The 15084-nt window shown below is 49.7% G+C and overlaps 1 protein-coding gene across 1 annotated transcript in view; it reads right to left on the bottom strand.

The window, feature by feature from the left end:
* The window catches only part of SH3PXD2B (SH3 and PX domains 2B), a 111308-nt gene extending 96588 nt beyond the window's left edge, over positions 1–14720 (bottom strand). The window contains exon 1 of the mRNA XM_036848125.1: positions 14493–14720. Coding sequence (XP_036704020.1) covers positions 14493–14567 — 75 coding nt within the window. The 5' untranslated portion in view covers positions 14568–14720. The remainder of the gene's footprint in view (positions 1–14492) is intronic.
* Between the last annotated feature and the right edge of the window lie 364 nt (positions 14721–15084).

Below are 15084 nucleotides of genomic sequence, written 5' to 3' on the forward strand. Positions count from 1 at the left end.
GAGGACCAACACTAATGAGCACTTGTGAAATCCCCAGCACTCTGCTCTCAGGAACCCTATGGAGTGAAGCTTACTATCCATCCCATTTCACACCATAGTAAACTGATGTTCAAAGGGGTCAGGGGGCTGGTCCAAAGCCACACAGCTGTTTATGGAGGGTGCCAGAATTCGAACCCAGGTTTGTTTGACTGCAGAATGCCCCTTCCAGTCCCCGAACCAAAGCCAAAGACACAGCAGAAGAAAACTGTAGAAGCTGACTGTCTAAACCAGAACAAGAAATGTGGGGTCCCACAGGCAGCGTCTCGGGGAGTTTCAGGCTACAGCTGCCAGCTCCTGGGTGAAGGGGTCCAAGAGAATGCTGTGAGCTCTCTAGCCACACCATGTGGAACAGGCAGCCCAGTCTCAAGACAGCAGCAATGCAAATAGCACAGACTTTCAGTTGGATAAACCTGGGTTCCAATCCTGGCTACACCACTTCCTTGAGCAAGCTACTCAGGAGCCTCAGTTTCCCCATTTGGTAAATGGGGATGCTAATACAGTCAGCCCTTGGCATCCAAGGATTCAACCAAGCTCAGATAAAAAAAAAAAAAATTCCAGAAAGTTCTAAAAAGCAAAACTTGAATTTGCTGTGACCCAGCAACTACTTACATAGCATTTACATTGTACTTACAGTTATCTACATAGCATTTACATTGTATTAGGTATTATAAGTAACCTAGAGATGATTTAAAGTATTCGAGAGGATGGGCAAAGGTTTTATGCAAATACTACACCATTGTATGTTAGGGACTGGAGCATCTGTGGATTTTGGTATCCATAAGAGGCCTTGGAACGAATCCCCCCATGGATACCAGGGGATGACTGGAATAGTATTACCTGTCTCTCAGGGCTGTTGTAAAGTGTAAATGGGATAATGTCTGTGAGATACCTGGTACAGTGGTGGCCCTTTGCCCCCTTCCATGCAAAAGTAAGTTCCTTAGGCCCAAACCAAACCCAGATCATTAGGTTGAACTAAGTGAAATTGCCACTTGTTAAGTCAAAAATTGACAATTTCATATGGTTCAACCTAGTAGCATCCCAAGGGGTTATAATATTATATCTGTGTCCACTGGACTAGACTGAGAATTAGTTACTTTTCTCTTGAGTGTTTACTATGTGTCAGGAACTGGGATGACTCCTCCATTTACAGATGAAGATACTGAGGTTCTGAGAGGTTAAGTGACGCACCCTAAACAGCACTGGTGGAAAGTGACAAAGCCAGGATTTACACCCAGGTCTGGCTGCCTCCAAAGCCTGTGCCTTAACCACTATGATACAATGCTCATTCTGGTGTCAGCGGGGGGTCATCACAAGGAATCCAATTCTGAGTCAGCTGAAGGATATCATCAATGGCCATCATCCTAGAATCATGGGACCCAGGGATTGAGAGAGCCCAAGAAGTTATGGTTTCATTCAAGGAACACACTTGGCACCTGTCCTTAGACTATGAGGGATTCAGGGTCTGGTGGGAGAGGAGGAGACGAGTCAACAGAGTCATACCCAATGTATGAGCACCACGATGGAGTCATACCCAATGTATGAGCACCACGATGGGCTTGGTCCACTAGGAACCTCAGCATCAAAGCTGAGTGCCCTGGTTGGGTGACAGGCAGAAAGGGGTCAACTAAGATTTCTAGGATACTCCCTGAACAACTGCCCCCTCCATATAAATGCAGCTTCATCTTCCCGTCCCACTGGGCTTGGGGACATGAAGGAGGAGAAAAGAACTAGATGAGAATGTAGAGGGACTGAGCTCTCAAACCCTGGGGACAGCCATCTATTAGGGGTATCAGAAGGGGAGTAGGGATTCCTCCACCAGATAAAGTAGGGGGGCTGCAGAAGCGGGTTCCAAACTTTGTACAGCCAAGTAGCCCCTTTTCCCACATGAAATCATATGTGGTCCCGATGGTCAGGTTCTGGGGGTTCCCTGGCCACCCCTGTGCCCATGCCCTGCTGGGCTCCTCATCTGGCAGAGACTATTCCTCCCGGCCTTGATGTGAACCCCTATGTGGACTTTTCTGCCAGCTTCCTGCGCTTCATACACAAGTGTATGAGATAGGAAAAAAGGGAACAAGGGAAGCAGGGTCCCCTCTTTCTCCCTCCCTCCACGAAGCTTTCCTGACTCTGCTGTCCTACACTGTCCTCTCCTCTCTAGAGAAACCTGGGATAATACATAAACATATAATACAATGTAAAACAATGTAACGGCTCACAACCACCAATGGTCTTGATGTGTTTCCTATGAAGCTACACTGTATTACTGTTTCCACCCAGCAGTGGTGGAAAGTAAGACCTAGCATGTGAAGTAACCTGTTCCACAGGGTTGGTAATAAAGTCTGATGGCAGAGTCTGAGGTCTTAACAAGCATCCACGTTTCTACCACCAGAGATGAAGCTTTGGTTATACTTCTTCCCAGACCCTTTTTCTATATGTTGAAGTAGTTTATGAAATTAAGATCACATTGTATATACATGATCTTTTTCACCTGTGTTATATGGTGAGCATTTCCCCATTTCATTAAAAATTCTTTCAGCAAAAATTTTAAAGGATCCTTAGTAGTCCATTTATTTAATCATGCCTCCAATGATAAACATTTTCAGTATTATTTTAATTACCACACTGCTAAATATCCAAATCTTTGGGGAAGACTGCTTTTAAATCTTAGGGGGGTGCATCCTGGACTAGTCCATTTAGAGTATGTTTCTCAAGGTGCGGTCATTCCAGATCACCTGTGTCACATCATTCGAGGTTGCTTATTAAAAAAGCGCATCACTAGTCAGGGAATGGTAAAGATGATGATGGTAAAGGTAATACAACACTAACAGGTAACTATTTATTCAGTACTTTTATGTGCCAGGCACTGCTTTAAACCCTTTACATAAAATAACCCACAGTAGGTACTATTCTTACCCTCAATTTACAGATGAAGAAACTAAGGCACAGAGAAATTAAGTCACTTACTAAGGTCACACACTCTGCCGGTCACCGGCAGAGCTAGGTCAAATCCATGCCTAACTTCCAAGTCCAAACTCTTAAACTTCTACCCAGAAGTTTTTCACCTTTTTTTTTTTTGTGCCACGGAGCCCTTTGGCAATCTGATGAAATCTATGGTCCCCTTCTCAAAATGATTTAAAAATGACTAAATTAAAGCACATAGCATTCCAAATGAAATACTGAATTGTAATAAAAGTGTTTCAAAAAATAAAATTATGAACATATGTACACTTTTATTAATGCAATAAATAACAAAATCCAGCAGTGGGTCGAATAACACCACAGTTCTGAAGCAGTGATGAGGATAAATGCAACGGTAAAGTGACGTGAAAATATCTGTGAATTTCTACTGGTGACAAAGTCACAGGTATTACTAATATCACTGAGGGTCGCTGCCTTCGTTCATAATGGAAGGCGATGCTAAATTGCTATTGGAGGTTAGTGAGAATAAAGATGTACTCTTCCCCCTTCCAAGTTCAAGGACCCTCTGAATTCTACCCATAGTAAAAACTCTGCCAGTTGGTTTTCCCTGTTCCAGAGCACCCACCTCCTCTTGACCCCAGCTCAGAGCGCCACCTCTCTGGTCCAGCAGGGAATGGGGAATGGGCAGTTCAGGCCTCAGACCCCTGCCCTGTCCCCAGAGCCCTACTGCAGGCCCCACCACAGCCCTTATGCCGTGGTGATGTGTTCCAAACAGATGGTGACCTCTATAAGGACAAAGGCTGCCTGGTCATCTCAGCCTCTCTTCGGCTTGGGGCCAGGCCTGGCCCAGGGCAGACAACAAACCCACATCTGTGCAATTGACTGGCAGCCAATGGTGGCCCGAAGCCACAGGCTGCTGATTCACACCTTGGCTGGGGAGGAGGAAATGGTGACGCCACTGAGTGGGTTTCTGGCTTTCTTTGCCAGTGCACTAGGCAGGGGGTCCATGCAATTCTGCTTAATTAAGCAGAATAGAAAATATTATTCTTATGTGCTTTAAGGTAACATTTCCCTTCAAATCTAGAGGGTGAGTTGACTATACCCTTCTTTATATTCAATGATAGGCAGCAGAGCCGAGTGTCATCCTGGGCAAAGTACTTCATCTTTCTAAGTCTCAGTTTCCACATCAGTGAAATGGGCTAATAACAGTACATATGTAGCAGACATTTGTTGTTTCCACCTGTCCAGGCTCCATGCCCCCCTCTTCCAGCAACAGCGCTCTGAATCTCCTACAACTATTAGCAATTTCAGTGGGACTGCGGATCACAGTATCCTGCCCTTGCCTGACCAAAGGATGGTCAGGTGATTTGGCTGGGCCAATCAGATTCTCTCCTCCTGGAACTGGACTCTTGAGTGGCCAAAGGGACTGAGGGATGGAGCAGGTGCCTGCTTCTGGTGATGCTCTGATGCCCACAAGCAGTTTCAACGCCTTGGATGGCTCCAGCTGGCCAGGTCCTTCCTGTGACTGGGGGCTGAGCCAAGTTCTGCCAGAGCCATCTTTCCAATACATTTCCTATGGCTTAAGTTCGTTAGGTTCATTTCTGTCACTTGCAGCCCAAGAATCCTGACTAATACTCCTTACCTCACAGAGCTGCTGCTCAGATTCAGTGACATAAAGCATGAAAAGCCTGGAGCGTACAGTAAGCACTCAAATAAACGATAGCTATTCAGTAATAACAACAACAATAAATGATTGTTAAGTCTTGAGAACAACACAAATTTGGAGTTATTTAATCCCTCCCAAATTTCAGAATTCCTACTGGCTATCATAGACCTCTTTAATATTTCCCATCCCTCCCTCCCTCCCTAACTTTATCTTCACTGTCTGCAGTCCTCCTGTGGACAGGTGCTCTCTCTCTCTCCCAGGTTTGTCTGTGTCTGCCCCCTCCACTCTCCTGTGAAAGGTGTTCCCCCAGCCCATCAAGCCAGGGGAGTGCCCCTGAGTCCCAGCTCCTCCCAACCACTTCCATCTTGGATACCTCTGATCCTGAGCCCTGGCCACCCACGTGTGTGTGTGTGGGGGGGAAAGGCGTGGCCTTCTTGAGGGTAGAGTCTATGCTTTCTTATTTATGTATGTATGTATGTATGTATTTATGCCACGCCACGCAGCTTGTGGGATTTTAGGTCCCCGACCAGGATCGAACCCAGGCCCTCGGCCGCGAGAGCACAGAGTCCTAACCACTGGACCGCCAGGGAATTCCTTATGCTTTCTATTCTTTTGTGGTTCTTGGGCCAGTCAGAAGCCCCCAGATCCTTGGGGCCTCCAGCCACCTGTCAAGCTCCATCTCTACTACTCAAATCTCTCCTGCTTTTTTCAAACACGCCACATGCCAGGGTTTCAGCTTCCTTTCCCTCCTGTTCTGTCTGCCTGAAATTCCTTTACCCTTCTCTACTTGACAGTATCCCTCCCATGCTTTGTGATCAGCCTTGGGTCACCTGCACCTGCGTTGCCTTCTCCAAGTCCAACTTCCCCAAAACCCTAAGGCACAGGCCTCTGCTCATTCCCAAGTTCCAGGCTAGCCCTGATAGGCCGTCTACCCGTCTCTCAGGACACTGACCTCCGTGAGGTCTGAATCCCTGCTTTGCATATCTGTGTATCATCCCTGTGCTCAAAAGTGCCTGGTCCCTAAAGGGACTTACCTTTGTTCAGTGAATGCTCAAGAAACATTATCAGTATTACAAAGTACGAAGGTTTCTTGCTTGTTGTTGTATTGAAAGTGGTAGTTTCAGCAGCATTGCCAGATAAAGCACAGGATGCCCCAGGACATTTGAATTTCAAATAAACAATGAATAATTTTTTAGTGTAAGTAGGTCCCAAATATTACATGTTTATCTGAAATTCAGACTTCACTGGGCATCCTGTATTTTCATTTGGTAAATCTAGCAGCCGTAAGTTTTGGGATGGCCGGGGAGACGCCTGCAAAAGCAGGCGGGAGAGCTCTGCGTGCGGGCGCACGCGTACACACACACACACACACACACACACACACACACACACACATGCATGCACGACAGATGCACCTCTGTTCCCTTCTCCCTTCTCCGTTTAAAGAAGGCCCCAGGCTTGGGCTCATCGCCCGCCTGCAGGCCTGCACCTGGGCCAGCACATATGAGGAGAGAATGCCCTGTAGTTTGGATAATGGGGCAGAAGAAGGATGGCTTGCGGCAAGGCTCGGGCCTGCGGGCTCCTGGCAGAGTCCCTGAGGAGTGAGCCACACCAGCCCCTGCCCACTGGCCCCCTGGCGGGAGACACCGGGCCTCCCAAGTCTATCACATCAGCTAGTCCCCATGTCCCGGCAGGGGGCAGGGGTGCCAGCTCTGCTACCCAGGATCTGGATGACCCCACTGGCAAGGGCTCTGTGAAAGGGACCACAGGGTCCCAGTCTCTGGGCAGTACCCCGGGCCAGGAAGCTGCAAGCACGGCTGCCCCAGCGGCATCCTCTCAGGCATTCCGCACAAAAGCTCATTTAATTTCCCCACCAAAGCTGCCCACTTCCCAGAGGAGAAGGCTCAGGGCCAACAGCGAGTGGATGACAGTAGGTCCCAAATATGACGTGTTTCTCTGAAATTCAAACTTCAGACCAGAGCCCAGCTGCTGGGCGCAGAAGCCACGCTCGCAACCCTCCGGCCACGCGGCCTACTGAAGAAGCCTCATCTTCTCTCCTTGGGCCAAGGGTGTTCACGTCTCATCACTTGCGCCCACCAGGCCTACAGGATGCTCATCTAGCAGCTCCCTTTCCTGCAGCTGCAGTGACCTGCAGCTGGCCTTGGCCTCCCAGGGGAAGGAGAAAACTGAGTCACACCAAGCAAGACCGTTCACCCTATCAGAGCTCTTTCTCCAAGGAAAAAAGCACGCATGATTTGCAACAGGATATGAGTGTCCTAGATGAGAAGTAGTACCATGCATGGAGAGGTCCCCTAGGCCTTTTTTGGCAGTGTGGTAACTCTGCCGCTTGCTGACGCCCGTGCCACCTCCGGGTGGGTGACAGGCGGTTGGATGATCTGCCCAGGGGAGTGGGGCACAACTCTAACTTGAATGACCTCAGGGTGCAGACTGCTGAACTCTGGCCTGCAAGTCGTTCCAACCTATTCAGATATAAGCACTACAGGAGGGAGGGCCAGGCCACTGAGCAAGGAGCATTTCAACCAGAAAAGCATCTGCTCAGGCCTTCCTCCCCTCGTGGTATTTTAAACTCATCTCTTGCCACTTCTTGGGCTGGAGGACTGGAAAGCCACATCCAGAGCCCTGGTTCCGTGGCAGGAGTTGGGGGAGAGTCTCGGAGGCCAGCATCTATCTGGGGAGGACAGGCTCTTGGAGGAGCTGGAGAATTCTGCTGCTTCAGGACAGGATGAGGTGGTGGGGATGTGGGAACCTGGCTGGAGCCGCCACGGCCTGGCACTGCTTCTCTTTTAAAATGAGCATTCACTGTTTTTTTAGTTTTACTAAAAACAGGAATATGTGTTCCCCACAGAACATTTGGAAAATAGAGAAATGCAATGCACAGATGAGCAAAAAAAAAAAAAAAAAAAAAAAAAAAGAGTGACATATATTTTATCAGCTATGTTTCTGTGCTTTCACAGACGCCTTCACTTGTAACCAGGTGCGAATCAACCTGAGCACGTTGTTTTGCCACCAGCTTTTACTACTTCATATTCCCATGACAGAAGATGGAATACATTTTTGCCATCTCGATAGTATTCTAGCTCGTGGATATAGTATGTTTTATTTATCTTGTTCTCTACAGATGGGTGTTTAAGTGGCCCCCAACTTTTACTATCATAAATGATACTATGTTTGTACACTCCTAATACAGCTCATAGTTATTGAGTCCTTACTCTATGCCAGGCCCATTTAATGCTCACATCAGCCCTATGAGATTGGAACTATCATTATTCCCATTTTACAGGTGAGGTACAGAAACGGTAAGTAATTTGTCTGAGGTCGCACTGTTGGTAGGTGGCAGGGCAGGGATCTGAAGGCATGCTGTTTGGTGTACTTTCCCTGCTTACCAGAAGCAAGGAATGGCACAGATTCAAAGTCTGAACTAAAGGGACATTTAAGTAACTCTTGAGATATGACAGCCCCACCCGCTTTGATCTTGAGACAACTGCAAGAGCCCAGAGTGTAAGAGCCCAGGCTGAGGATGACCCGGCAGGTGAGGTGAGAGGCCTGGCTCCTTGCAACCATGGACCAGAGGCAACAGGATGGCACAGTGCAGGTGACAAGGTCCATCATTTTTCAGTCAGAAGAAAGCAACAACCATTTAAAAAAAACCTACCCGAGGGACCTTAACGCCTACGGAGGGTACTACCTCTGTGTGACGCAGACAGGGTGCAGGACGAGAACCACCTGTAGAGGAGGTAGGCGGGCTCTGCCTTGCTCACGGGCCTGTCCCAGGGCAGCAGGGTGTCCCGCCTGGGGCCTGGCACCCCAGAAATGCCTCATGAATGAAAAAGCATGGAAAACAAATAGCAGGCCCCTAGGGCAGGAGGCAGGAGGCAAGAGAGAGGCAGAGATGTGGAGCATGGCTATTACTATCGTTAATGCTAGTTTTCATGACTACCACTGATTGAGTGTCCTTTATACAGAAGGCATCAGGCTCAGCAGTGTGTGAGAAGTGCCCTATACCTGTAGGTAAGCACTATTACTGCCCCCATTTTACAGACCCTTGGGGAGTTTGTCTGCAAGGTCACCCAGCCCAGGAGCTCATGAAGAGAACTCAAATCCAGGTCCTTTCTTCATGAAGTAATGGTGCGTCCATAAGAAATGTGCTAGGAGCTGGCATTTATCCCTCAGCAGGAGGGATGGAGAATAGGTTGAATGCATACATTATCTAAACAAGCACACAATCATCTTAACAGGGTGACACTGTCCTCATTTTCCAGATACAGAAACTAAGGCTGGGGGTTGAGTCAGTCACCCAAGACCATGCAGAACTTGAATGTTTGTCTCTGATACCCAAGTTCTTTCCACTCAAGTTTGTTGGCCCGCCATGCATGTTTCTGCAAAACAGGGTGCCAGGATGGCTGGGATGCTGGGGGCAGCAGGGGATGGGGCAGGCTGGAAAACAGAATGCAGCTAATTTGGGCAGCAGATTCACAGTTTGTTCCAGACCACTGAGCCTGCCAGCCAGAGGTCTCCCACAGACTGAAACAAGAACGTTGATAATAATGCCTAATAAGGGCGTGACCCATCCTGCAAAAGTCAGTTGCTCAGAGGAGAGACCCGTTGCTCTTAGAGTCTGGCAGGTGGAGAGGGAGGTTTCAAGGCCAGCAGCACAGAGCCTGCCAACCCATCACTCCAGGGGCACAATCAACCCAGAGGTTCCCTGGGGTGAGAATGACTAAGGGTTGGTGGCAGCTTGTGCTTCATCAGTCCAGGCTGAGTGAATGAACAGTGAGATGAGGGAAGGGCCAGGATGGAGAAACTGGGGCCTGGAGGCTTAAATGATCCACCCAAGGTCACTTGGCTCAAGGGTGGGATCACAGGGCTGCACGTAAGTCACATCACGTACGTCAATCCCCACGCTGCCACTCTTTGCTGTGTGACCTCAGGCATGTGCCTGTACTTCTCTGAGCCTCCAGTCTCAAGGGGAAAACGAGAACACTAACGTAACTATCTGAAGTACCAGGATCCTGAGTGTATAAATAAATCCTATAAATGAATAGAAAACCAATAACTCAATATACCGAAAAAAGGGGCAAAAGATAAAACAGGCAATTAATTGATAGAAGAGGAAACTCAAAAGGCTGACAAAGGTGTGAAAAGATACGTAACTTTACTAGCAAGCAGAGAAATGCAAACAAGCACTGCCATGAGATACTACTCCGTACCCACTAAAAAGTCTGACAATTCGGAGTGTTAGCAAGGAGCCAGAGCAAAGAGACCCACAGACACTGCTCCCAGGGACGTTAAATGCACAGGTGAAAATGCACAAACCCCAAGAGCCAGCAATCCTGCCTCAGCTGTACGGGCCAGGAAGCAGCTACAAGTATCCTAAAAATCTCCTACAGGAGCTCGAATAAACAGGGGTATATTCATAAATGGAATATGAAACAGCAGTTAAAATGAACTGAAGCTACATGTACTAACACAGATCTCAAAAGTGTAATGTTTTGTAGTTTTAAAACTTTCAATACAAGATCTTGGGGACTGTTGAAAAGGTAAAAACATTAAAAGGTACATGAGGCCTAGCTGGGAAGGGGACTGATTGCCACAGGGCACAAGGGATCTTTTTGGGGGTGATGGAAATGTTATAAAACTGGATTGTGATGATGGCTGCACAGCTCCATACAGTTATTTAAAGAAATCAGCCAATTGTACACTTACAATGGGTGAATTTATGGTATGTAAATCATACCTCAGTAAAGCCACTGAATAAAAAAATCATATCTATTGGTCTATTTTTAAAATGTGCATGGGAATGACAAGCACCAAATGTAGGATACTGTTTTTATTTGTGGGGGGGTGATTGTTGGAGTGGGTGCACAGGGGGCTTTGCATTTGCAATACTTCATTTCTTAAAAAATAAAAATAAAAATGATTTGAAATGAATAGGGCAAAAGGTAAAGATCTGACAGCTGGATGGTAGACTGACAGATATTTAACTTATTCTATGTATCTGTATATTTGAAATCGTGTATTAGTATAACGGAAAAGTACCTATTTTAAAGGGCTGTTGTGATGACTAAATACACATAGAGAGCTTAATCCAGTGCCTAGCCCACAACAATGGATTAAATTTCAGCTGTTAAGATTACTGCTTCTATAACTACTTCTAGCATCTTGCTCTTCTTAACATCTAAAGATCTCAAGTCAGAGCAAGCCAGTATTTCCTGGCCCCTGCTAAGGGAGACTTTTTTCTAACCCCAAGGCTTCTGTACATCCCTCTCCAGTGTTGGAAATGGGGCGATCCAAAAAACCCTGCAAAACCTACAGGGAGCACTTCCTCCTCCCCTCAAGCTGGAAGATAACCTAGCTGGGGAGGGTCTCCCAGGGTGTCACACTTGAAAGCCCCCTTTCCATTCATTTAGAAAGCCCTAGGCTCCACGGCAGGAAAGATGCAGGCAGAGAAAGGCCAGCAGACAGAGTGCAGTGGCTCCAGGGAAGCTCTCTCCAGATGATAATACTGTTTGTTGATATTACTGTCAACAATAATCCCTACCCACCCATGGGGACCTCAGAGGCCCTGGGAGCTTCTGCCTCTGCATTCTCCAGATGTGGCCTACGGCTCTGCCCTTGGGCCCACTGATGATGTCTCTGCCCACAGGCGAAGGAGGCTGGGGCCAGGCGTGATGAAGATGCCGCCCTGATCATGGAGAAGATGCCATTTAAGGTGGAACAAGTGGCCCAGCCTTGATGGGCAGCCCTGAGCTCCTGGTGAAGCTCTCCAACGAGATCTACAGCACCTGTGACCTGTTCGCTCCCAGGCAACTGAGTGATGAGACAGGTGGAGGCTGAAGTAGCTGTAAATAGGGAGCAGGTGGTGGGAAGCCTCCGTAACTAACTTGCATGTTCTCATGCAGTGGTTGGGGCAGGGCGGTTAGAAGTCAGGGCGTGTGTGATTTTGCCCTCCTGGGGGACATGTGTGGAGACGTTTTTGGTTGTCACAATTAGGGAGGGGGATGCTACTGGCACCTAGGGGGTAGAAACCAGAGATGCTGCTGAACATTCTACCATGCACAGGATGGCCCCCCACAACGAAGAACGATCTGGCCCAAAATATCAACAGTGTTGAGGCTGAGAAATTCTGCCCTAGAGGGACGCAGCACTATTTACAATTTGCAGATTATAGAAGCAGCTTAGAGAGGTAAATTGACCAGCTCAAGGTCACACAGCAGGAAGTGGCCAAGCCTAGGGCTGTCCAACTCCTCTGCTCATGCCATCTCTCCAGAGTGGCTGGGCCAACTTCAGAGAGGAGGATATACCAAATGGGAAAAAAGTCCAGGCCCATGCCAATAGCTACCTCCATGCCCATTCTTTCTAGAGTGGCAGGGGCAGGTATGGTTTGAGAACAGGAGCAGGGGTCACTGGCAGTTGCTGGTGAGTTTCCTGCCATCACAGCACTTAACTTTCTCTGTTCCTGTGGATGACTCAGGCTTCGGTTCAACCCATTGCCCCTATTCATCTGATGAACCCAAAAGGCTGGGTAGAAGGGAGGGGACTCCCTTGAATCACAGGAGTAACTAAACCCACATGCAGAAAAATAAATTCTTGGTGAAATTCCTCCTCATGTGACTTTGGCATGTTCCCAGTCAGAGTAACATGGATACCACAGGGCAGGGAGGCAGGCATCTAACGGTTACGGAATGTCAACCCTGTCAGTCACAAGATCCCTTCTCCTAGGAAGTGGGCACCATTAACCCCATTTTACAGATGAGGAAACTGAGGGTCAGAGAGGCCACACAGCAAGCTGGACGCCAAGATTTAAACCCAAATCCATGTTAATATTTAGAGACTTGTCTGAAGGAGCCCCTAAAAAGTGGTTGAAGGCTTACAGAGATGCCCCTCAGAGCTGCCGCACCTCCAAAAAACTGGCAGGGAGGGATCTAAACAGAATGAAAAGCCTCAGAGTGATCACAAATGATGGCAAAATTCCCAGTTCTTAAGAGGACTTTGCGTAGGGAAACTACGGGGTATGAAATCTGCAAAGTGGTGTGACCTGGTGGAATAACACTTTTTGGGGTCGAACATACTTGGATTTACATTCCTGTTCTGGCCCTGACTGTGATCTCAGGCATAGGACCTCATCTTTCTGAGCCTTAGTTTCCTCATCTGTCAAATGGGCTTAAGAACCTGTGCCTGATAGTCGTGTGACGAGAGAGGACAGGAGGGAGTGGACGATGATGCCCATTTCTTGGAGGCTGTATGTATTCTGGTGTTCCCAGCTCACAGATCTGGTGGGAGGCAGCATGGGGAATTTCAGACTTCCTCCTGTCTGCCATATTGGTAAAAGCTGTCTTCATAGCAAAGAGGCAACTCAGTTACACACTCAACAGGCTCAAACAAGAAACCAAGATTTGGCAGCATTTGAAACAGTTAAAAAGAAAGGGGGTGCGGGGGAGACAATTTAGCCCAGCTCTGGAATCAAGGGAAACTTCACTCTATTTAAAGATGCCACAGGTCCAGGAAATAGCTTCCCACCGCCTGGCTAAGGCTTGAATAACTGGCTGCCCAGCCAATAACAATACAGGCTCACACAGCACACCCTTTCTCGTAGGGAGTACAGAGTGGATTCCCGGCTATCTCCTTTCAGAATTGTATAGACTATTCGTGTAAGGCATGTAGATCTGCTATATAAGAACGAGCCTCTTAAGAAAAGAGATCCAAAGACGACTTGCAGGGAGGTCAAGGAGCTGAATTTAGCCAGCCAACGCCCCTTGCTCTTTATTGTTCTATACTTCTTTGTTAGGATTTTTTTTCCCTCCCTCTTGCTCTTTTTTCCTTCCTGGTTAACTTCTCTGCAGCTAGGCGCTGCCACTGCTCCCTTCTCACCACCAGAGACACCATAGCCCCCTTCCCTCCTGCAGAGAGGCCTCCCCAAGGCCTCACCTGGGCCCAACACCCCACAGCCCCATTATCCCTCTACCCAGAACTTCTGAGGTGGTCCAAGGGCCCCTTGAACCCACAGATTCAGCTCCTAGGCTGGTGTGGAACCCATTTCCCATCTGGCGGGTCACCATCTACCCCAGGTACACCTTCCAGAGGCAGGGAAAACCGAATGCAGCTCCTCCTTGTTCCAGAACCTGAAGCCTCCCTGCGCCTCAGCCCATCTGAGGGTCCCATCTGCAAAATGAGGCTACTGGCCCATTTTTTCAAGTCCCCGCCAGCTCTAAACAAGATTCCCATTTTGCCAGGGAAATACCAGGAGAAAACTTTCATACATTTTTAAACAGAAGTTATTGGAGAGAAGGGGCAGGGATTTTTTTCTTTTTTAAAAAAACTTTTTCATGGTGCAGGCACTCAAAGGATCCTTTCTCAGAGATCTCTATCGCTCCGGCTGTCTCCTCCAAAAGGACGGAGCCAACTTGGCGATCCCTGCTGGGGATACCTGTGGCCGGGCACTGCGGGTCTGAGCGCCTCCAGACAAGGAGGGACAGGACGGGCGGCCTGAGAACTGGCGCCTCTCTCTGTCTCTCTGTCCCCTACACCGGCCAGACTTTGCCACGGATGGGCAGGACGGGAGTGGGGGGGACAAGGAGGAGACGGAGAGGGGGAGAGGGGCGGCAAAGAGACGAGGGTGGGACGAGGCGGGAGGACACGGTGGAGGAGCGGAACAGGGCAAAAGAGAGGAGGGGGAGGGGGAGAGAGGGAGGAGCCGGGAGAGACCCGGGCCGCGCAGCAGCAGTGCCGAGAGGGGAGAGGGGAGGTGGGGGAGAAAAGAGCAGGAGGCAGAAGTTTTCAGAGCCGGGGGGGCTCTAGGTCGCCCCCGACGGGGCACGGGCTCAAGGGGGCGTGGGGGTCGCGCGGCACTCACATAATGCTTGTTGGGCACCCGCCGCTTCTGCACGTCCAGCACCTTCACCTCCACGATGCTGCGCCGCGGCGGCATGGCCTCTCCTCCGCGGGGCCGAGTGCGGGTGCTGGGGACGCGGGGTGCTGGGGCGCGCCGCAGCGGGCCGGGAACAGCCGGCCGAGCGGTATCCGGGGGCTGAGCGTGATCCAGAGCCCGGTCCGAGCACGAGCCGCCGCCGCCGCCCTTCGCTCCGCGCGCCCTCCGGCCCCGCCGCCGCCCGCCCCCGGCCCGCCCCCGGCCCGCCCCCGGCCCGCCCCCCGGCCCGCCCTCCGCGTCGCCGGCCCGCCCCCCTTAAAGGGCCCGGCCCCAACGCCCGCCCCCGGAGCGCGGACCCGGCTGGCCCACGTCCGGCCTCGGCAGGGCCTTTGTCCCGGCGGCGAGCCCCCGCGGCTGGGGGAGGGGACGGGCGCGCATCCGGCGTGCGATCACTGATTGACCGGTGGATTCATTCCCGCACTCAGTCCTTCTAATACCCGCGGTCTGGCCCCGGATATGAGGGCCAGACTCCAGGGTTCAAACTCCGGCTCTGCTGCTAATCGACTCTGTGACCTTG

The sequence above is a fragment of the Balaenoptera musculus genome, chromosome 3, assembly GCF_009873245.2.
Source record: "Balaenoptera musculus isolate JJ_BM4_2016_0621 chromosome 3, mBalMus1.pri.v3, whole genome shotgun sequence".
In the NCBI taxonomy this organism is placed as follows: Eukaryota; Metazoa; Chordata; class Mammalia; order Artiodactyla; family Balaenopteridae; genus Balaenoptera; species Balaenoptera musculus.